The following is a 23,988-nucleotide window of genomic DNA, read 5'->3' on the forward strand; positions in this document are numbered from 1 at the left end:
GTTGGAACAAAAAAATGTAACCCATGAGAACCAGCAAGCACCTTGACATAGCTAGAACTGTTCTGGGTGAGACGCTGACATAAGACATTCTCAGTGTCAGGCACTGGAGTTACAGTTAGTTTTTTTGATTGAACGCACACCCGAATTTCCATCAGCAGGGTGGCATGCTCAGCCACCTCAGATTTCAGCCCATATCCATGTCTGGATATTCATTACACTTAGACAAAATATCTCATTACAGAAGACACTGGGAAAGATTACAAGCACTATTTTCTCATGGCACATAATAAGGAGTTAGACATGTTTTTTCAGAACTTATTCTGATCTTTGCAAAATATGCAGGAAATTACTGGAGAAAAATGCATTTTGCCTGGGGTTTTGGGGTAGGGTTTTTGAAAAAATATATTATCCAAGTTGGAATATGATGAGTGCATATTTAATTCTTTCTTCAGAAATATTATTTTCTCTGTGTGCTTAAATCACCAGAGTAGCACTTATTTAAACACAGTTATGCCTATTAAAACATATGAGAATTGAATTTTGTTGAATTTTTTATGATTATGAAACATGAGATGAGAAAAACCATCACCAGACATATAATTTCACATTTTTATGGAGCTTCCCCTAAAGAAGTTTCCTACATTTGTTTTTCAACAGTAGAGAAGTGTTACAGCAGTGTTTTTCCTTCATGGCAATAATTTATTTAAAAGTCAACATTTTGCTTATAACCAAAGTCAAATTAGATTCATAAAAATAATTGCCATAGCAGCTGAACATTTCATAAGGAATATAAACAAAAATCACCAAAAAGATTGCACTGTACTGTTTTGGGGAGTGGGCACTGAAGGCTTAGCTGATATCACAGGTACTATGTGCAAATGCAGTATGTACTGAAGACAGTAAAATAAAGACAATGGTGAGCAGCCTAATAAGATCACAGAGGATTTATGAGCATCACAGAACACAAAGGTTAGACTGAAAATAATTCCAAAAACTGATCCAGCATATCCTGAGAGATGTGTATACAAAATGGACTGATAACACAGGCAACTTGGACAGTATCAAAAAATGTAACTTTAAGCTTCCCAAATAAAAAGGATCCCACTGATTTTCACATTTCACCATCTCCAGTGGCAAACAAGACAGAACATCTCCATGTCCTTATTCCACATCACTGCTGTTACCAATACATACTCCATCAAACAATCCCTTTCTTTGCGGCTACTGAAAATCAGACACCAAGTCCTGCTTTGGACCCAACAGCACATGGTGAAATAGCAAAGGGTTTTATAGGAGGTGGCATTTTGACAGAAAAATGAAGATTAATGCCGAGAGAAAATCTGAAGAGCAAGAAGTCAAAAGTCAAAAAAAGGGCCCCAAAGAATATGCCAGACTTGCCTTTGAGACTTTAAATTAAACTGTGTGATGTACTAGAAAATATAATGCATGAGAAAATCTTGCCTTAGCAGGAAGGTGAACTATGATCTTAAAACATGTCTTCTGTCTCTGACATTGCAATTTAGAAGAAATTACTTTTATTTCTAAGTGACCTTATGAGAAAGAATACTGTTTATTCCCTTCATGGTCTTAAGATACTGAAGCAAAAAGGAATATTAAGACATTAACCAAGAAAAAATCCTTCCAAAAATAATTATATATTTTTAAGCTGTTAAATGGTTATAACCATATAGTTTTTAAACTGTGGCCTACCAGAGACAACATGAAACCAATCGCAATTCCACGAGTTAATTCCCTACACCAAGTTTGTAATACAAAGCCCTTCTTTTCTCATGCTGGTGCCACTCACCTTAGCATAGTATTAGTTTTTCAGCTTAATCACTATCTTCATTTAATACAGATAGATCCAGTTTCCCATCAAAAAGAAGATAGAAAAGTGGTTAGCATTTAGCAAAATCTCATGAAAGACAGTCTGCACATACAAGAAAAACCTCTTTCATTTTCTTTCTCTCAAGCAGCAGTAATTTTAATTGAATGTTTTTCTCTCTTGATAGAACTGATGGAAAAAAATATCAACTATGAGCATTTTCGTTGGCTTCTACATTAACCATGGCTACTTTGTCAAAGACAACTTGAGATACAAAAAAATCTTCTTTTCCCATGTCATGCGAAGTCATTCCACTACATCACCAGAAGCTTCCAACATCTCCTGCCCAACCCTACGAATACTGTTATATATACCAAGCAGACCAGCTCCAATCTGAGGAACTACAAGGACTGTTTCTTTAACAGCTTAGTGGCTAGAGGACTCACTTGATACATGAACAGATCAGGCCTCACCCTCTAGTGCTACTTTCCAGGGTGGTATGAAGAGTGGTTAAGAGATTTGAAGTTGGGAGATTTGAAGCTGATTAAATGCCAGATGTGGAGACTATTTGGCCAGTGAGACCACAAGAGGCTGAGTTCTCCAAAGGAATCTAAGGTGAACTTAACATGCCGTGCAGTTACCCACAGTGTTTTGGAGTATGACATCAGACCACTAAGACAAAAAGGCACATCAGTGAAGAGCAATACAAAGTAAGGCAATGTCAACAGGAGTGGGATGAAGAACTGAGGACAGAGTAAGAATGGCTGTTCACAGGGAAAAGGACAGGAGGAACAAGCAAAAGCATCTGTGCTAGTTAGATCAAAGTGCCTGAACTAAAGCCCATATCCCCAGATCCAAGTTGTCACGCCTTGCACACAGTAAATATCTGCAAATCACTGGCAACGTGCCCACTCTCTTTCTCATGCAGGTTCACATGGAGGATGATAACCTGTTGCCAGCAGTTACTCTGCTAGCTCTAGCGGCAGTGTTTGCATGGTGGATATCTAACTCCATTAAGCATCTTTGCAGGTTTCAGCAAGATGCCACACAACAGAATTTCTGGGAGTGAAAGGCGAGTTCAGCTTACTGCTTCTTACCATATGCTTCAAAGAGGCGTCAGCTCACATGGCATTACATGCATTCAAAGAGTATCAAATGAAGATTATTAAGCCTGCTACTGTTTAATATCCTCCCAAGCACTATGGGAAATGTCAGGATCCTATTCTCAAAAAGGAGCAGAAAATTCAAGCACTGAATGAGCGGTTTTTATGGTTTTAAGTTTGGATGCAAAGGCAGTTAATGCTCTTTTTTGTAGTTTGCCGCTCATTGATACTCATTGCTAGGACTGAGCAACTGTTCCGTCAGCTCATTATTAACAATCTTATGCACTGCACAGAGCATGTGACCATGTATTTTTATGAAGTCAAAATACTGTTTACAGAGGTATCCATAGTTCTGGAAGTTTCTGACTTAACAGATTCTTGACACTGCAACCTGCTGGTTGTACAGACGCAGTCCAGAATCAGGTGGCGATATTCAAGCACTGCCTGTGTTTGGTTAACTAACCATGATGTCTAGATAAGATTCCCTGTACTCTAGTCTCTACCACTTCCACCTTAATGCTGCTGCAGCAAATATGATTTGGGATATTGTCCTTACAACTCACAAGTACAGCTGCTTGAAAGATGCTTTGGGTAGCAATAGCAGCTGTAAGCATGCTGTCTTTGTGATCTTTCTGGTTTGCTTTCATGTTCATAGTAACGAGTTTGTTTTAGCTTACAAATCCCCCCTTTGTTACAAAAAAGACACAATCAGTTGAAAGACCTGCCTTGTTCCCCACAACACTATCACTCTCTTGTCCTGTAAACATCCTCAATCCAAAAGCAAGTCTTCTGTCCTCTGCAACAATACTGACTGTCCACATATGTTCAGCTCTCAGTTTAAATGTGTATCATCTCTTTTTCCCCAGTGTTTTACCTAGAGGAAAAGCAGTAATATTTAGCCACAAATAGCTATGCAGTTTTGCAGAGCATTTAGATGTACAGCCTGCCTGAGTGAAAACATACAAAGCAAATCTGTCATGTATGCAACTACTATTACGAGCTGAATAGAAATCATGTCTTGTAATCCCTTGCTGGTGAAAGAGGCAAAATTTTGTCAAGTTTTTCAAAGTTTTTGAAAGGGATTTATTCAAAGCACTCAGGTGGTAAGCACACAATGCTATAACACTACCCTGCTTTTGGGAGCTCAGCTGTTGAATAACATGAGCTCCTTCACAAGCCTAAAATTAGTGTTTGGCTACAGAAATCAAAGAATGGGGAGAACCAGACACCTAAACATGGATTCACAAACACCTGTACATTGAATATGCTCAGGAGAGTCAAACTCAAGGTGCTAAAGTCAGGGCATGGGTTTTGGTCTCACCCTTCCAGGAACATTTTCCTTCTGCTCAGGTTTCACACCTCTGAGCCCTTAGGCAATTCTAGGCACCCAGGCACCAGACATACCCTTGTCAGAAAACAAAGGGTATTATGTGTTGCATTAGCTTATGTTTTGATTCTTTACTATGGAAGGTGCAGGGGCTCTAAGTGCAAATCCTCCTTCTCACTGATGAGGAGTATATAAATATATATATATATATATATATAAATATATATAAATACTGTAGCCACCAGCATCTTCAGGGAAAAGTATCACTCCATTTTTCCAAAAGGACAAAGCCAGTGTATGAGCTAGGGCTGGAGCATCAAGAGTCCGAGCCAAGTGCCCCAGTCTCCACAGGAGTTTTTTGTCTCTTGGCTAGTAAAAAAATTTGATCTAAAAATCAGCACTGACCTACACTGCACCAGTTGGTTGGTACAGCACTGCTGGGATGGATACGCTGCAAATTCACACTAGTTTACAGACAATTACTGTGCTTTAACATTAAAAATTCCATGGTGAAAAGGCTTTTTTCCTGAAAACATTGCCTAGGAGGGTTTTCTAATGTATACAAGTCAGTTAGGGGTACGATTCTCTTCATGCTCCCATTTAACATAGATATGCAGGCAAAGCACACAGCGGAACTTGTCTTCAGTGGAAAACTTTATGTATTTACTTATCTTACTTTCAAAAGCCATTTCCTAAAAAATAAGCACTTGTGAAGATCCCAGAAATGACTTGTAATCAACTCTCTTTGGTATGTACAATATTGAATATTCTGCTCACCATGGAAGCTAAGTAAATATAATGCAAATTTAGTAGATTTCATTCAGGAGGCAAAGGGATTTGCTTAACATCAAATTCAGTGGTCACTAATCCCACTTTTCCTGTCCCTTTCCACATAAGTAACACAAATATTTAAATTCTCCAAACGGTAAAGTTCAGAATCTTGAGCCCTGTTAAATCTTGTAAGCCAAAGTAAATTCAATTTCTCTGATTAAACAGAGAGTATTTACAAAGATCATAAATAAACAGCAAGTTGTTCTTTTTCATGCCACCTGATTAAGAACTTTTTACTTTGACATCATTCAGAATGATGTGAAGGATCTAGAGCACAAGTTTTACAAGGAGCAACTGAGGGAACTGGGGTTGTTTAGCCTGGAAAAAAGGAGACTGAGGGGAGACCCTGTTGCTGTCTATGACTACCCAAAAGGAGGTTGCAGTGAGGTAGATGTCAGTCTCTTTTCCCAACAAATTATAGGAAAGAGAGGAAACAGCCTCAAATTGTACTGGGGATGTTTAGATTGGGTATTAGGAAAAAATTTCTTCACTGAAAAGGTTATCACACACTGGAACAAGCTGCCCAGGGAAGTGACAGAGATACCATCCATGAAGGTAATTAAAAGATGTGCAGATACGGCACTCAGTGACATAGTTTAGTGTTGGACTTGTCAGTGCTAAGTTTACGGTTGGACTCGATGATGTTAAGGGTCTTTTCCAACCTAAATGACTCTATAATTCTATGTTTCTGCTATGCATTTTTTGTCCCAAAATAAAAGGTGTCCCATTGACAGTAAGGAATTGTAACATTTCAGTCATGAAATCTTGCAAGAAGGTTCAAATAAACCTGTGCCTTGCCAAGGGCCTCTCTGTACCACCTTTCCACCATGCTTTCCTCTTATTTGCCTACTGATAGCAATTGCTTTTGAAGTGAGTTTTTCCCTCTAAGATGCTCAGTACAGTTGTCTTTAGTCCTTTCCATTGATTCTAATATATCTTTATATAGAAAAATATTCAAAAAATAAAATAAAATAAAATAAAATTAAATTAAATTAAATTAAATTAAATTAATAGACCCCCAAGTAGTATAACTACTGGGGGAATATCACTAAAGAGTCAATTTTGCTAGTATGTTAGCCCTCATTGCCTCAGTGGTTCTCCATAGAAAATTAAACACTGTATTATGAGAGCCCAACTAATTAATTTCTTCAAAAGGCTTGTGATAAAAGGCCTTGTAAAAGTTGCTGTTTACAAGTAGCAAGACCTGTCACAGATTAGGACAGATTTCTCTAGTCTTGGGAGAGTCTTATCTTATATTGACATTTCCGTGCCTTCTCAGTCCCTCCTCTAGAGCATTTCATGACCAGTTTTACATCTCTGAAGTCAACAGGAATGAAGACAGAGGCCACAAAATGATGCCCTGGGTGCTGGCCACCATTAGACTTGGAATATTTGAACAAACAAAGCTGGGAACATAGGCAAATTAAGCCAAAGGACTTCACCTTAACTCACTAATGAACCAGTCAATGACAGGAGAACACAGAATCTCAGAGCTCACCTGAAGATTGGCAGGACTCTGCATATTTTCACATGCAATTACCCACTGCACCTCTCCTCAAAATAAGCATCTCTGATTAATGCTCAAGAAGAAACACCTCCATTTAAAAACAAAGACTACTAAAGTATTTTTTCATGTTCTAAACAAGAAAGCAATATCTAACTTTGAAAAACAGCACAAAAAAAGAAAATAACTTTGAAAGCAATAAAAGGAAATGCAGCACTGTTTCAGCACATATCTCACTGCTACCTTCTAATGTAATTCTCAAGGCCACAGAATCACACCACTGCATATGGAAACAGCACAAAATGAAAATCAAGATCTTTGTCTCATAACTGTCACTACCCTTCGGTGTGTGACAGCAGGCTGAATACTGGTTAAGCAATTTCAAGATTTAGATCAAAACTCCATAGTACTGCTATACAAGTTTCCTCAAAAAATAGCAATATCAAAGTGAAGAAAGTTCAAAGATAAGGCTGCTGTTTTGTTTTATGAGTAATAAAAATGTAAAAATGATAAAAACATCACAGAGAGGGAAAGTATGTCCTTGTAAAACCAAGGCATGCTGCCACAGGAGTGAATTAACAGTATTTTAACACAGTGACTCAAGCTTGCACAGGAAACAACTATTTTACAGATTCTAGTTTTTCATTTTAATAAGCATTAGAGATCATAGGAGAAAGCCAAGAGTTATGTAGCATCCTTCCCACCAACGTGCCTGTGCCATGTAAAGTGCATTTACAACGAGCACTGTATACTCAGTCCCAGAAGCTGCTGCTCAAATTAATCCTGACTTAGCAAAAAAGCCAAGCACAGGCTGAAGGCTGAGTAAGTAAACAATCCCAGCTAACTGTCTAATCACAGTGCCCCGTATTTTTCAGGATAAATGATGTAGAGCAGGTCTCCGATGGAATCAATGGAAAAAAACAACCTGGTGTGGCAGCAGCAACCCATATTTCATTAGGCCTGTGCAAAATTACAAGATAAAGCGATTGCTTCTAACTTGCTGCTGCAGAAATTAGAGTCTAAATTTACAGGAAGCCAGCCACTTGGCTATAAAGACAGAAAAGTTACCTCTTATTTATGGCAAAGAAGAAGCCCACACACCAGAAGTACTACAGTTAGCTGACTGAGCTCACACATTAGCTTATGCCGCTGTAGTTTGGATGTTTACCCATACCTTTAGGTCTTAATAGCCTTACTATTCAAAAATTCTTAGATTTTTGTTTTGGTTAGGGTGTTTTTTTAGCCCCTTAGATTTGTAATGAACTACAAAACAAAGGAGAATGAGAAAAAGAAAGAATATTACCTGAAGGCCCTCTATGGCTAATCTAAGCATGCTTGGTGTGAGCTTGGAGGCCTGCTTGAAGGTGAAGTTGCTCCAGTCTATAATCAAAACAAATCCATTCACTTGAAGCTCGGGGTCTTCTATCATGGCTTCTAAAGAAAGGAGTATGGCGCGCAAAATATCCACCAGTGTGTACCTGTGAATGTTAAGGGGAGATGTGGTTAGGACAGGACATGGACATGGACAAATTCTGAGCCCTCTTCCTTTGTACTGCTTGTCAAAAGTTTAAATCAAAGAGTGCAAACATGTCCTCAGAAGTCATGGGTATGTAAAGCTGGGAAACTCTCAAAAGCTCAATTAGTTGAACTCACCCTCTGGAGCAGGATTATGTTCATGTAGACCATCAGCCAGACAGAACAAACTACAGGAACAGAACACACCAGAAAGATTTGAAGTTTTCTGCAGTCTCCTATGCTGCTTTAGTATCTATGCATTTTATTAAATGTCTATACAAACATATCTGTGCAAATTGTATTTTTCTAATATCATGATACCAAAACCTGAACCTAACACTAGAAGCCTAGACCCAAAGTTTCCTCCTATATTTTTCCCAGGGATTGAAATAACAGCTTCCACAAAATTATCAGCTAAAAAAAGGATTCCTACATGCTCTTCTTGTCCCTCTCTTTGGGTAATGTTTTAAATCTACAAAAGGTATTACAGAAGGCTGATTACTCAAGGATCTTTAAAGCAGAAAGTAACACACACTAGGACTTTGAGGTGCTCCTGGTTAAGGGCAAGAGCAACCTTATAAGAATTACTTAACTACGTTCTGAGTACAGAGTACTTTGCATGCCCAAATTATGTGGTTTCAGGAGTAAGTCTGGACTGTGTTATCCATTGGTCCTAGGATTTTCTATGTTAAATTTGGGTTTACAAAGATGTACAACATGTAATTATGTGTCTTACATCTATGCACATAATTTTTTTCTTAGATTGATGATCTTATGAAAGAAGACATAATTCCAGATTGCCAAGGCTCTCTTGAGTATAATCTTTCTTTTCTGAAGCTAAAGCACCTACTACAGCAGCTAAATAGCTTAAATATATACAGCAATGTCATCTTTAGACTGCCATTCAATAGTTATTAATCAACTTGCACTTTAGCTTATTGGCTTCTTTAAAACATTATTTGGGCTTTTTTAAGAGCTATCAAAATAGTTGTTTAAATTTTGATTTTTCCAGGCTAACTATATTTTAGGTCTAAAAAACTTCTTTAAAAGTAAGATAAGTAGTTATTGAAACAGATGTAAATTGTCAGTCTACACCACAGTAACAGATGCGGCATTAGAAAGCTAAACCAGAAAAATACCAGGTAGGTATACCAGGAACAAAATAAAGAGTTAATTCTTCTAGTGTTTATGCAGATATTTTAAATAAGGCCCTTTAAAAGCCTTCTATGATGGCATCAAACATAGAAGTTCTCAAAATTATGAGTCCTCAAGGAAATCTGCACCATACTAGATATGTAGCAAACAGCATGTTTGCCTGTTTAAAAATTCTATTAAATTATACTAAATTCTGATTGCTTTAACACAATGAGTACACTGTTCCTTTGTGTATGCAACTATATTTTAAAAATATTGGCAAAACGAAATGACACAAATTAAATTAATCAGCTCTGGCTGACTCCTCACATCTTTCCATCTTGGTTTTTTTTAAGTGAACTAAAACTCAGTGAACTTCCCAACTATGCATTCCTAGCAGAGGGACTATAAAATTACTCTCTTAATATCAGCCTAACACAAGTGCACAAGAGAAAGTATGTCTTCCCCTGAGAACATTATATTTTTTTTTGACATGATACTTTTCATCATCTTGGAGAACCTTATTTTGTTTTTAATTTGGTTTGTTCAACTGGGATAAAAGTTTTCGTAATCACTCCTCTCCTTTTCACTTTTCTGAGAGTTATCTTGTTTCTGAGGCTTTACTTTTCTGAGATCTAAGGTTTACAGGAAGCTTGGTATGCTCCTTCTTTTTTATTCTTTTTTTTTTTCAGCTGGGAGGAAACAGCACAGGAAAATTTTTTATCTGTCATTTCCCAATGGAAATCCTTATATGCCAAAAAAAAACAAAAAAGAAAAAAAACAAACCCACAAAAACCAAAAACAAACAAACAAACAAACAAAAAGAAAATAAACAAACAAAAAAAAAACAAAGGAAAAAACCCAACTCTTTTGTAAATGGAATTTTGTCAATGGGGAAAAAAGGACATGCCTTGAGACCTATTTTGAAAGACAATGGTCAAAACCTGAATCCTTAAAATTGTTAGCGCAATTTGATAATCAAAGATATGTTAGGCCAGCACCCTATTTTTTTCAGTAGGCACACAGGAGCACCCTGTCTGCCCTAAGCAAACCCAGCTGGGGGCACAGGATCTGCATGGCAAAGCCAGCACCTTGGGCATGGTGGTGTGGCTGATGCTCCCCCTCCTCCCAAGCAGAGCAGATCCCCCAAGCCCAACTGATGCATGAGGAAAATGCCATCACCACTGGTGAGGTCTCTATATAACCAAACACCCCCAGCACTGCAGTGTGAAGAGCAACCTTAGGTAAGATAGAATCATTCATTGTCTCTTTCCAAAATGAGTCTGTTCATGTAAAACGGAATGTGTAGGGAGCGTTTGGCAGCATGAAGGCTATAGATGGTTTAGCTGCTACTAAAAAGGTCTTAGTTTGCCTAGCATATCTCCAGACAAGTCTACCTACTCAATACAACACTGGTGCACAGACACGGGAGAGCACCAACTAAGAATTCCCTGTATGACACATGTTTTGTAAAACTGCCAGCATTGAGATGAAAACATGCGCTTAGCCTCAAGGAAGGAGGCTTACAGAGTTGTGTTCAGGATTGGAGCTGGGCTTAGAGCACAGCCAGCTGCCTTCAAACCTATGGTTACGTCCACAAGGTGATGGAGGTCTCAGAAATAGTACTTTTTTTATCAGTTCATCAACTTAGATGGAGATACACCCTGTAAGAGGCCCTCCCAGGGAAAACATTGTACTGGGAAGGAAATTGCATCAGGCGAGACACTGCGAGAGCAGCTAATTCCTCAGTCTACGGAAGATCATCTACCACAGCTCATACAAAAAACAGACATTACAAATTAGCCTCAACCCCATTTGAGATTTATGCTGCCCCATTAAAGGATCTCCTTCTGCAGAAGAGCTCCACAAACCAGAAGGCTGCTGCAAGCACACTCCATCCATTCCAAGAAGATGGGTCCCAAGTTCCTGATGCAGATCTCTAATGCCTTCCCTGGGAAGCTCAAGACAACACTGCATACCTTGGATTAACAGCTCCCTAGTGGCACAAGGCTGCTAGAAATCTGGTGCATTAAACATAAAGATTCTTTGCTTACAAGGCCAATCAGGTCTCTTGAGACTGGCCATGAAATACTTTTATATATACCTAAGTGATAAATATATAGACATATACACGTAAACACAAACACACCTAATTATGTCCTGAATTCATTCAAGACAACAGGAAAATTGTCAGGCACCAATGAGACCAGGAATACAGCCACCAGGGAGTAACCAATGGCTGCAGAGCTAGGCCTCCACAAATCTGTGGCACATTCACAAAACCTTATTTCCTGTTGCAGGATTTGGATAAGAAAGCCAGTTCGCAACAACAATGATAATAATGTATGTTTAGTCACTGAAAAAGACAAAAGGTGGTCCTCTCTGTGAAAACAAGTCCTGAAGAACACAGGTCTAGCTATAATGAAGCAAAAACAATTTTCAGCTAGAGGAAGGTATATGAAGTACTTTTCAAGTCTAAAAAGCCACATCAGTATACAGGGACATGTCACTAACAACCAAGTTTCCTACCTCAAATGCCCTTCACAGCAATTAGCTGAAGATAGGAGCTATCCTTCACCCTGTAATGGACTTCATCTCTTTGTTTTAATACCTTACTTAAGTATAGCACAGGAAACCAGACAAGAAAGACAAATCCATTAGTGGATATTTAAAGCAGCTTTTACTCTGGACATGTGCTGAGGAGAGCCAGAAATGTAAACCTGGTGTGATAGATGAAATCTGAGACAGTGCAAATGGCAGCTGAAAGTTATCAGCTGAACAGCCCAAGCAAATGCAACAAGATTAAAGAAACTAAACTAAAGCTTTCACACAGCAGAGTTATTTGCATAAAGACTCATCTTTAATCCACTGCAGCCTCACATTGTCCAGCATTTCACCTCATTGCTACTTCTGTTCATGTCAGCACCAGGATGCACAGACTCTGCCATAAAATACACTCCATCCTTGGCTGGACTTTAGGGAAATTAAAATCCGATGTAAAGAGAAGGTGGGAAAATTACTCTGGACTGTGTTGTTGAAATTACCTTTCTATATAGGTTCAGAAATACAACTAATGAAGAGTGAGAAAAATGGGATGTTAGTGAGTGTAAAATAAATTTGGTCCATGATGGCTTTGATTGCCATTCTACTTTAAAGAAAACAAAGTGTCAACATATTAGCCTTTAATTTTAAGACAACATGGTGCTCAGTCTCAGGCCAAAATGGTATTCTTTTATTCTTATTAATCTATTTAAGTAATAGTATGTACTTAGGAGACAGCTAACCACTCATTTTACCCTGGCCCTAGTTTTACAATGACCCTTCCAGTGCTATCAGGTACATACAGTGTGCTGGGCCTCACTTGCTGCAGTGAGTATTCTGTAGGAGCTTGGAGATAGGCTGTGCAGAAATAAATCCTATTTATTTGTGACTAAATTCACTTGTTTAAACAGACTCTTATGGGATGCATTGTAGCTAGCAAGGTATTACTAATTACTATGATAAACAAGAACTCGTGGTTAATTTTAATGCATTTAGTGCCCCCTATTTATAGAACCATGCTTAACCTGATGGAAAGCTTAGGCAACTTTTTAGCCCAGTTGTTAACGTGAATTAACAAATTCTGGAAATATGTTATCACATATATAATGCACTCTTAATGTTCCTTTTCTATGTGAGTCCCAGCCTGAGTTCAAATAAGGTGGGGACTGGTATGCAGACACACTCCGCTACCTCTTGCAATTTTTCATTCGGGTTGACTTTAAAACAATGAGCCCGGGATAATAGCCACACTGACAGCGATTCTTTCAAATGCTTTGGGATGGCTACAAGGGTAATGCCTCACTGAAGTCTTAATTTGTCAAGACCAGAACAGCTCAAACAATTAACTAAGCATCCCTCTTTCTTGCAATTTAACAGTGGCAGCAATTTCCCCTTTATAGAAAAGTTCTTTGAGAATTTTTTATGTGACATGAACAGATTCAAAGTATTTCCCAGGTTTTCTGGGAAAAACAGTCTGGCAGACACTGCTATCAGCTCTTGGTAGTGTTTCATTATGATCTTTCACCTTTAGCTCTTGGTTATATGGTCTGTGCATCCTCTTCACTCCCAGAGGCCACTGTGATCTCTATCAGGCCAACAGAAAGAGAAGAGACAGGAAGAATGCAGGGTACAGATGTCTCATGTCAAATTGAGCTGTGTCAGCTGTTTTCAATATTTTATGTTCTTGATGATGAGTGGCATCCACTGTATCATCTGTTTAACCAGATTCTGGTTCCTGTCAATTCACTTTTCCTCTGAATAACAGATAATCTGATTTGGCAGGGTTGCCCTACTATCTCTATTGCTGTTTGTCATCCCTCCCCCGATATAAAGAAATTTCAAGTTATTTTGATAATTAAAACTGAGTGGCATGAGTTTGCCTCTCATGAGTTAACTAGAACAGATAAATGGTAAGTCTTCTTCCCCAGAATTTAAGGCGCATGTCTCCTGAAGGTCTCAAACATGTAAGGAACACACAGTCTGTATTTTAAGCTCATCGCCATTTGGAAAAGTAAAGATTTCTGTCAAATGAAGTCTTATGCCACTGTGATTTAAATGGAATGCTGGTCAAGTCTCTGAGCCATCATTCTATTTCTAACCTACTGCTCTTCATATTTTTAGAATTTCGGTGAAATAAGAGTTCTCAGGATACACAAAGCAGTATGCAGAAATGATGCCTCATATCTCCTTGATTTGTCAGTCTGGGTACAGATTTGTATGTTGGAAAGATTGAACATTAAAACTTCTCTTACAACTATTCTGCTTAAATAGTGGCAGCATGCCTTGGGAGCCCTTACTCTAAAACCAAAAAGCACCACCAGTGTTACAAAAATGCACAGGAAAATAGAAACTGATCCAAATATTTTACCAGATTAGCTTTTAGATTCAGATTTAATACCATTCATTGCTCTTTACGTTAGCCCAGTGTCTAAGTCACAGACACAGATGCAGAATAAGCTGATCTAAATTTTACATTATCGTTGATCAAAAAGATCCCTAGCCAAAACACTCAGTCTAAATGTGAGTAATAGGCAGATACAGATACCTGGGAGAAAGCTAGGAAACAGTAAGATAGCATCGGTCACTAAGAGAAAGTGTGTGTTAATAGTGAGCATGTGGTTAATGGTGAGCCGAGGAACAGATCAGACTCCTAATAGCTACATTATTTAATTTTTTTATTTAATGGGAGGAGAAGATAAGTTTCTAACCCTTCTGCACATGAAAGAATAGGTCTGAAAGAAAACCAGTGGAGTTCGTCCTTGCCCTGCTATAAATCATCTGATGCAAGAGCAGAGCTAATGGTAATGAGTGCAGGGGATTTCCATATTCACCGAGGACAGTGTGAGCTGACTAGGTCACTGTGACACAGAGATGAACTAGGTATCACTGCATCACTCTTCTCCTGCACTTTTCTATTGCACTTTCTAGGAAAAACTCTGAGATAATGCCAAGAAAGATTTCAAATAAATAGCATCAAAATGGACTGATTTTCCTGGGGAATTTGTGTACAGGTGCCATAAAGCATACAGAAGAAGATGCATGACAACAGGTCCCTTGCCACTGACAGTTGAAGTTAATTGTACCATTAACTGAAAAAAAGAACTCCATCAGCTAGACACATGAAGCATATGGGAGTCTTCAAATGCACGTACACCCCTACTAGTCAAATGTAGCTATGAATCAACAATCTGAAAGCTAATAAGGAAGGTTGATTCCTCCCTGAGTGCACCCAGCCCTTGCCAGAAGTGCCACCCGTCTTCACTTTCCCCATAGCAGAGACAGGGTGGTGAGTAAGGCAGGGTCCCACTGAAACCTGCTGGGCTACTCTGTGCATTATCCTTCACCATTCATTTTTTTGCTTGTTCTTTTCAAATACATGTCTGATCTAGTTGTTCAGATGGTACAGTTTTCAAGCCCTGCTTCAATTTAGTGATTTAACATCTAGTATATAGGCTTGTTTTACCATAGGAATGTTCTGCCTCCCACACTTTTCTTTCTAATTGGAACTATGCACATCATAGGCTGCTGGTGCTATATAAATCATCTATAGTATGTCTGCTCTTCATTTAAATAACAAATTGGAACTTTTTATTTCTAATTGTTACATGCTGGCCATAGTAAGTTGTACACACATAATAAATGTGGAGGCATGCTGTGCTCTATTAACTCAGTTTATGAAGCATACAAAGAGGTCCTAACAAGACAGACTTCAAGGAGTAATACTCCCATTGTTACTGCAAAAGGAGCAGTGCTTTATGCACAAGCTCTCAGGTCAGTTGAGGAATAAGCTTGAGACATATTGCACAGCAGTTCTAGTATAAGTTCCATACACAGTGCTCCCAAGGTTCAGTTGCTGAACATCAGATAATGGAAGACACTAAATTAATTAGAAAAGAAAGTGACCTAGCTCCATTCCCAGATCTGTCACTGAGTTGTCATGTGCCTTGGAGCAAACCACTCCCTGCAGCTGGGCTTCAGCTCTCTTCCCTTTGTCTGAGTGGTCTATCTGAAAATAAATCCCTTGCTCTGGAGGAGAGGCGTACTGTGGGCGTGCAGTGCTGAAAAGCAGTAAGCATACAACTGCAAGCATTAGGGACTCTGGTGAAATCCAGTCACTTTGCTACTATAAAATAGATAATAATAATTGTACCAATAGGACTTCATGAAAAAAATACATTTTCTATTGTGCCAGCTGATCAATTCAAATATTAGCACATCCAAAATTAAGAAAATACAGCTATTCTTTTCACATTGCAATTATTTTTTTAAAATGCTACTTTATTTGTGAACTTGAATTCTTGGTGTTCTTTTGACTAGGAACTAATGACCTGAAAAACATCACATAAAGCTTTGTTTTTTTTTTCATTAATGAAAAATGACAATACAGTATAGAGTATCTATTTATTTGCTAATTCTTCCTTCAGGGGTTTCTAAGACTTTGTGAAGTTGTTTTTAAAATAAAAAGTTGACCTGATCCTCAAGGGGGAAAAAAGGAAGGTCCTCATATGGAAAATGAAGCCCACGCAGAGAGTCATTAGACTCATCACCGCTGCTTCCTCACTCAGCTGCTTTGCTCCATCTGCTAGAAAACCAAAGCAGGAAAAGGACACTGGCACCAGCTGTGCATATGTTCATCCGCACTTTCTTTTTGTTTGCCTGGTTATGGGCAGTTTTGATTTGCGCCAGACTGCTTTCTCCCAGTGACTGGGCATGATTCATGGGTTAGCAAGGGCCAGAAAACTCTAACTGTAGGCAGTGTGGATATGGCCACTGTGTCTGGAAATGAGGAAATCCATGGTGGGCCAGCAGCCATCCCTAGCTGTTAACACTGGTGCAGGGAGCTGTGGAATCACTCCCTGCAGTTGCTATCCACACAGCCTCCAAAAGAACAGCTACACAAACAATTAAAGGGCAAGCTTAAGCATGCCTATCCCCCAGATTCAGTCCTTTCTATCCACGCTGCTGGCTATTTATGTCCCCCCAATGTTTCAAAATAGCTGAGCTTGGGATATCTGCATGGAACACTCAGCACTGCCTATGCCCAACTTCTGTTGACTGCACAAAAGATGGTCTGGGTTCATGTCAGGCAACTAGCAAGATTTCAAGTTTTCTCACTGAGAAGTGCTTCAGATGCTAAACGTGCTTGCAGGTTGGGAGCCTAGGGAAATTATGCAGTGCTTACAGCAGGTTTAAGAGAGTACACTCTTAATGGATTCCTTCATTTACATCTGAAAATCAAGCAAATTTTGCAGATAGAATTTTAGACTGGAAGAAACTGAGCATGATAATTAGGTATTTAGAATAAACAAATAGTGTCACATAGTATCAAGCTGACTCTTAAAAGAATGGGCCTTGGTCAGAAACAGCACTTGGGTCAGCCTGCTAAGTCATCTTCAGACTAAGGCAGTCCCAAAAAGGATCTGAAATTGTTCTAGGGACTGCACTTGCCTCCTTCAATTTGCTACCAAAGCCAGCTTGGATTGGAGAATTCCCACTTGGAGCAGCATGAGCAGGGAAAAGAAGTGGTTACTGCAACTTCCATCCTGGCTCTTCCAGGTGGCTCAGGAAATGCTTTCTTTAGCTGAGGGAAAGGATTTGGGAGCCTCAGCTTCTTGCACAGAACTTTTCAGCTCAAACGCCATCATGGATACTCCTGTTTTACACGCAGCATCACCCACTTTCTCCTATGGCACCTGAGCTGCTCTGTGTGTGTCAATGCAGAAAGACCAGCATGGAGAGCACAACCAGCCTTTTTCAGGAGGATACGCTCATCATCTACCATGACAGCTCACCTCGGCTAAAGGCAGGCAGAAGGGTGTAAAGCTCCTATCAGCCAGTTGAGAAGAGCACTGGCACAGTTCCTACTTCCCTCCCAAAATTCAGTCCCTGAAGGATGAGCAGGTTGAAAAGGCCCTAAGCCATGAAATGTAATTTAATTTCCTCATTCTCTTCCCCCCCCCTGCCTTCCACACTGCTGCCCAGCCAGTGTGTCCCCACTGCCTCTCTCTGCTCTGGCACAGCTTTTCCTATGCGTTGCCTCGGGTGAAGAAGGGGTTAGGGTGGGTGGGTGGCTCTGCATTTACCTGCTCTGGTCCCAGTTGGCAGCAAAAAGGACGAGGATCTTCCTGCCGTAGTGGTCCAGGTTAGCCAGCCCACCGGGGAAACCATCCTTCAGTGCCTGCTTGATGCCCGGGTCTGTGGCCTTGAAGCTCTTGAACATGTCCAGGTTCTGCTGGCGATATTCAAAGTACTGGGCCAGGAGGCGAAACGCCTCGAAGTGCTGAAACTTCCTGGCCCGCAGGAACCGCAGGATGAACGCATCGTCGGTGCGAAGGAAGCCGATGTCCGGCCGGGTGATCACCATGTCCCGCACCTCCTGGATGTCCTGGTGCAAGGTGTCAGGGTTCTCATTCAGCTCCAGCCGGGCTTTCTCTAGAGTCTCCGGGGAGAGACCTGCCTGCAAATGAGTCATGGCGCTGCCCTCCTCCTCCCCGCCTCTGCTGCCGGCGCTCCTCAGCCTCCCGGCCGCTTGGCCCCCGCAGGCGGGGTGCCCCGGCTCGGCCGGCAGACGCTCCCCCGCCCCGCCGGGCCTCGCCCCGCGGCTCCCCGGCCTCGCCGCCACTGCCAGTCCGGCCGCCGAGAAGCGAGTGGCTCCCAGGCAGCCAGGTCCCGGGGGAAGGCTGGCACCGAGACTGGCCCCGGGCTGCTGGCAGAGCTGCGTTATCTCTCTGACATAGCGCCCTCCACGCCGCGAGATCCGACGCTCCGCAGCATCCCCGCAGCCGGTCCGCGGAGGAGCCGAAAGCCGCCGGGGATGGGGCTGCGGACTACCGGCTGTACTCGCCGCTTGTCCCCGCCGGTGCCGCTGCCGGTGCTAGAGCGGATCTCAGGCCGGGCTGCAGCGGCAGCGAGGTGCCCGGCCGCTAGGCAGGGCGAGCGGCACCGGCGGACGCTCCCCTGGCCCGGGGCTGGCAGGGGGGCTGCTCTCCCCGGAGCAGCACCATTTACGTAAGATCAGCGCTCGCCCCGCTTCGGAAGCGTCTCCCTGTGTTTGACGGAGGGCTAAAAAAAAAAAAAAAACAAACAAAAACCAACAACAACAACAAAAAAAAAAACAAAACAACTCAGCAGCACCAAACTAAAATAAATAAATAAATAAAATAAACAGCAGGGGGGAAGAGAAGGGAAGCCGATCCGCAGGTGCTTCGCCGGTACTGGTAGCGAAGAGGCTCTCGCTCGCCGGCGCGGAGCCCGGAAAGGCACACAGAGCCTCGGCCTTGAGGATGCTCATCCGCCTCCTGCGCTGTCCTCCGTTCCACGCCCCGACTCCCAGATGGTACCAGCCGGCGCGGGGCTGCCTACTGCCCGGCCCCGCCTTGCACACACACTCACACACGCTCACACACACAGGAGCGCAACGACACCTGCCCTCGGAGGCCGAAAACGCCCCGCTGGAGCCGCGCGGAGGGGGGCGGAGAGAGGCGGGAGTGGAGGCAGCTTCGCTCTCCCCCTCGCAATGCAGCTCCGAGCCGCCGTGGGGCGGAGGGTGGGTGGGGGGCCGGCGCCCGCAGCGCGGATCTCCGCGGAGAACGGTGGGGAGCTTTGCGCAGAGACGCGCCGCGGCTGCTTCCGCCGGGGGTGCGAGGAGCAAAATGGTGGTTGCCTGGAGAGGGGGGTGGGTAGCGGAGGGGCCCCTCGATTTGTGGGGCAGCGCGTAAGCGCCTGCGGAGCCTCCCGCGGGAGTCCGGCCGAGGGTCCACGTAAATCTCGGGGTCGTGCCAGTGGTGAGATGTTGTTCATGGAGTGATGGCTTTCCTTGCAATCCTCTCTTTTGGCTGAATTTATTAACAGAAAACATTGTGAGCTTGAAAACCTGGGAATAAAACAAAGCAACGCTCTGTTTTGGCCTCCCATCGGAGGCAGCATGTTTCCAAATGCATTATATTACAAAGGACAAAAGTATCTTTCTTCTGCATATTGACTTTTCAGTGAGGAAAATACTTTTTTTTTGTGCAGAAAAGTTTGATGCTGCAGTCACCTTTCAGGAGAAATTCCCACTGAAGAACATTTGACCTTTATCTGAGGGACTGGACCTCCATGCTGCAAGACTGAAAATGAAGCTTACAGCAAAGATACAGTGAACACAGAGAAGCCTACATGTATGTCCTTCTCCTTCCTATAGAAAGCACAGTGCTCCGATACTGCACTGGGCTCCTCTCCCAAGACAACATAGCCAGAGCACACAGCCTGAATTATTGAAAAGGCCCTGAGATCACTGAACCGTGTAGAGAGTATATATGGGGAATACACCAGCGGGAAGTATAGTATGTGTTCTCAGGCAAATAAAGATACTCATAAAGGCACTTAAATGATACCCTGCATTTTCTGCAGGCCATCGTCAGGTGAAACAAATGACCTCAGCAGCAGGAGGGAGCCGTCAGCAACGAGCATGTTCTGAGAGTGAGTCTAGGCAGTGAGCAGTAGTTAGCTGGCAAAATAGTCATTCTTCTGGTGGCTAAAGGGAGGATTTGCTTTTCACAGGGTTTTATAGGGGTTTTGAGTTCTTCACCAGATCCTTTCTTTGTGCCAAGGGTCAAGTTTTAAGTATTTCTTCACAGCTGCCTGACCTCAAAATATATGTAGTGTGGATTGCTGGAAGGGCAGAGAGAATCACCAGTCCCTTCTAAGTTGGGTACCAGTCTTCCAGTGACCTAGCTGAAGGCAGAGACTGGTGGAAGGACCTATCTGATAGTCCCCAGTCTTTGCTGCCCAGCTTCATTTCATCTGAATATCACCACATGCTTTGAGATGCCTCACAAGAGAAAAAGATAAGCAGTCTACCTAAGGACTGAATCACTCACTAGAAAAGCTTATTTCTCTTTGTTTGATAAAATGCTTTTAAATTTTAGATTAGCCCCTTTATGTAGATGTGATTCATCTAGGTTTGTAACTTTTTCTTAGATCAGTTATTGCTCCAGAAATAGTTTGTGCTTGTTTTAAAATATTCTCTATTATTCTTAAATCTTCATTTTCGTTTGCTCTTGATATTTTCATCTGTGTTACTTTTATATTCCTCAGCAAAGACCCTTTGGGAAGAGCTGTTTCCATCACCCCTATGGAACTAACAACCAGACTTTTCCTGCCATCGTCTTCCATTTCTATTGTCACTGCTGTGCCTTTTCCGTTGCAATTAAGCTAATAGAAGAGCAGGTCATGTGACAAGTCAGTGCAAGGCAAGCTGCAGGCGTTCAGTGTCTTGCAAAATCAAGTCCATAATATATCCTGTCTATGACCTCCAGTAACACATTCCTTAATTTGTTTTATTTTTCTACTGCAAGTGGAAGCATAGACATATATTAGATTTTCTCATGTATTCCAGTGCATAAATGCACTGAACAGAGAAAAGAAGTGAACTGGCCAGAATTAAAATATTAACAATTTTGAAACTACAGAAAAAGTTAATTCTAAAGTTTCTTAATTAAAAAAAAAAAAAGAAAAAATACATAGAATTTCACAGAAAACTTCCAGCATTTTTTGTTTTCCCTATTTTTTTCCATACTTCAGTCCTTCCTCTTCTTACCCTTTTTAAAATAAAAAAGTCACAGAAAAACACTGGGAAAAAAATGCGGAGGAAGAGGATAAAAAGAAATCTGGAAGCCATATATATTAATTTCATCAAAACCAATCCAATTTCTATATGCTTCCTTTTCAAACAAGGTTCAGTCTCCACAAAAAATGTATTTAATAATTTAACAATTTCTAACCAATACATTGCCACATTAAAATGAAATTCATCTAATCTGAACAGCATTTTAAGAAGATCATTTTGCAATGTCTTGTTGAAAATAGATCAAAATGCCCTCATCATGAAGGAGATGGTTTACACAGCTCTTTCCTGAACCGAGTAGATTTAGAAGGTGGGCACTATGAAAAGCATATGCAGCAAGGCAGCCTGAAGATGGAGTAGTCAAAGAACAAGATTTTGGTCCAAGCCATGGTGGGTCCTACTATGACAGTAACATTTTTTCAATACTTTGAGATCTTGAAGGATTTATTTTAAATATAAATAACTTCATAGGAGCAATAAAAAGATGTTTCTGATGTCTATAAGCAGATTTATCAAACCATTTCAATACTATAATTAATAAATATTTGTTTTCCTATATGTTATCCTACCTAAGTCATGAAGGGGAAACTAGAACCACTAATGCAGTTAGATGCAGCATATTGATGGCACAGTGTAATTTATTTATTGTGTATGTGCACTTTTCCTTCTATAAACAGTAGGGGTGTCTGACTAAATCCATTATGTAAATCTCAGCTTCTCTTTGCTTGCACTTACAAACTATTATTTTTCTTTGATGCTTTTATAGTCACTTCTGCCTGAACTTCATACAATTAAAATCCAAGCACCCTGCGGTCCCATAAGCTACAATTAGGCACCTGATCTGAAATAAAAATAAAACACAAATAAGACAAAAATGTGTGTGTAGGTGTGTGATATCAAAGGTGCTAATTCACATTCAGAATTAAATTGTTTAAAATCAGGACATCCAGGAACAAAAATGGAATACTGGAATTAAACCAAACAAAATAATTATAAGATGGTGGATAAGGAAATAACTGTATTAAGACTAATATTGGTACTGCACTTTCTCTGAAGTAGTTTAAGACTCTAGACAGCTCTTGCTGTTGACTTTGACTTACAATTACACTGTCCTCAGCATCCTGCTCTGGGTATTCCTTCAGGACAGCTGTGCATGTAGAATCGAAATTCTAAAAGACTTTGTCTTATTTAGGTGTGATATGGTTAAAGAGATGAGAAACATGTTTGAAAGTACATATGTCCAGGAGTATATGCTCTCATGCATTCCTCTTCAGCAGTGTTTGTTGGAGGTGCATGTAGTTAAGCGTGTCCTTGAAGATTTTGAAAAGGGCTATGACTTTTTCAAAAGCACCTGAATATCACTTAAACCAAAAGGAGCTAAATTCAAAGTCCAAAGAACCCAGGACAGTGCCATTTTCAGAATCAATTTAGAAATTTCATTCAAACATTTTAACAGCATAACAACTGTGGGTGGTCAGAACAAGCATCTTTGAATGTTCATAGTGTGCCTCTAGGTTGGCTTAAAGTGGATGCCTAAGGAACAGTACCGGTTAGTGTTTGGCTCCTGGACTCCTGAAATATTTTCTTCAATGTGAGTTAATCTTTGAAGTCAGTCATTAACCACAGTGCTGTGACTTAACTAGTTCCCGTATGACAGTTGAGACTTAGCAACTGATCTCAGGCTTGATGTTGTCTCAGTGCAGGTGGCTGATAGAACTTCTCAGTTTAAACCTCAGTGGGACCACATGAGGTTGAGGATTCTCCTCCAACAGAATTCTGTAACTAGGTGAGTTATGCAAATACAGTTAAGTGTCTGAGCATGACAGTGATCTTTACTTAAGCATATTTGTAGAAAATGTCAGGATGCTTGACCTAGAAAGTCCCATTATATCTGAAACAAGGGTGCTTCTAGAACTGAGCTCTGTTGGAAATCTGTCAGCAACTTCATATTCTGACCAGCTGAAAAATCAGCTTCTGAGAGCAAACTAGACATCTGTGTTCTATTCATCATCAAAGTTCTATAACAACATAAGGAAAAATGGCCTTACAGTAGGCAAGGGATAGCACCAGACCCTAATCAGAGAAATATTTCAGTATGACAAGCCTACTCACAGAATCATAAAAAATAAAACTGGAAGGGATTTTAAGAGATTGCCTAGTTTATCTATCCCCCATCCTGCTGGATGCTTGTCTGAGTGGTGGTTAAAAACCTCCAGCAGCAGGCACTCCACAGCTTCTCTAGACAGTCTGTCCCAGGGCTTCAGTGTCCACACAGTATCTTATTCCCAATGTCTGCCCCATCTATCACTTGCTGCAATTTAGCCCATTGCTTTTTATCTTATCTACTGTAGACTGACAGAATAATTTATTTCTTCATTTGAAATCTCTCTTCTTTTTTTGGCTGCACAACCTCTTTCAATCTCTGGCATTTAAAACACTTCGGATGTACAGTATGAAAGGATGGGTGTGAACAGGACATTAGTGTCATGAGGACAGTACTCTGATGGGCTTTCCTCTTCTATCTGCATAAGGTCTTTACGTGTCATTTTTACTGTTAGAACAGACAGTCCTCCAGAGGTGAAATTCCAGGTTGAAATAATT

The 23,988-nt window shown here is 40.9% G+C and overlaps 1 protein-coding gene across 1 annotated transcript in view; it reads right to left on the bottom strand.

Annotated features, from left to right (window-relative positions):
• The window catches only part of CLVS2 (clavesin 2), a 55,973-nt gene extending 37,104 nt beyond the window's left edge, over positions 1-18,869 (bottom strand). The window contains exons 1-2 of the mRNA XM_062632395.1: positions 17,864-18,869; positions 7,894-8,068 (exon numbers count right to left, since the gene is read on the bottom strand). Coding sequence (XP_062488379.1) covers positions 7,894-8,068; positions 17,864-18,252 — 564 coding nt within the window. The 5' untranslated portion in view covers positions 18,253-18,869. The remainder of the gene's footprint in view (positions 1-7,893; positions 8,069-17,863) is intronic.
• Positions 18,870-23,988: the final 5,119 nt, after the last annotated feature.

This window comes from Pezoporus occidentalis, unplaced genomic scaffold (genome assembly GCF_034315485.1).
Source record: "Pezoporus occidentalis ecotype Australia unplaced genomic scaffold, CSIRO_AGI_Poc_V1 ctg39, whole genome shotgun sequence".
Taxonomy (NCBI): domain Eukaryota; kingdom Metazoa; phylum Chordata; class Aves; order Psittaciformes; family Psittacidae; genus Pezoporus; species Pezoporus occidentalis.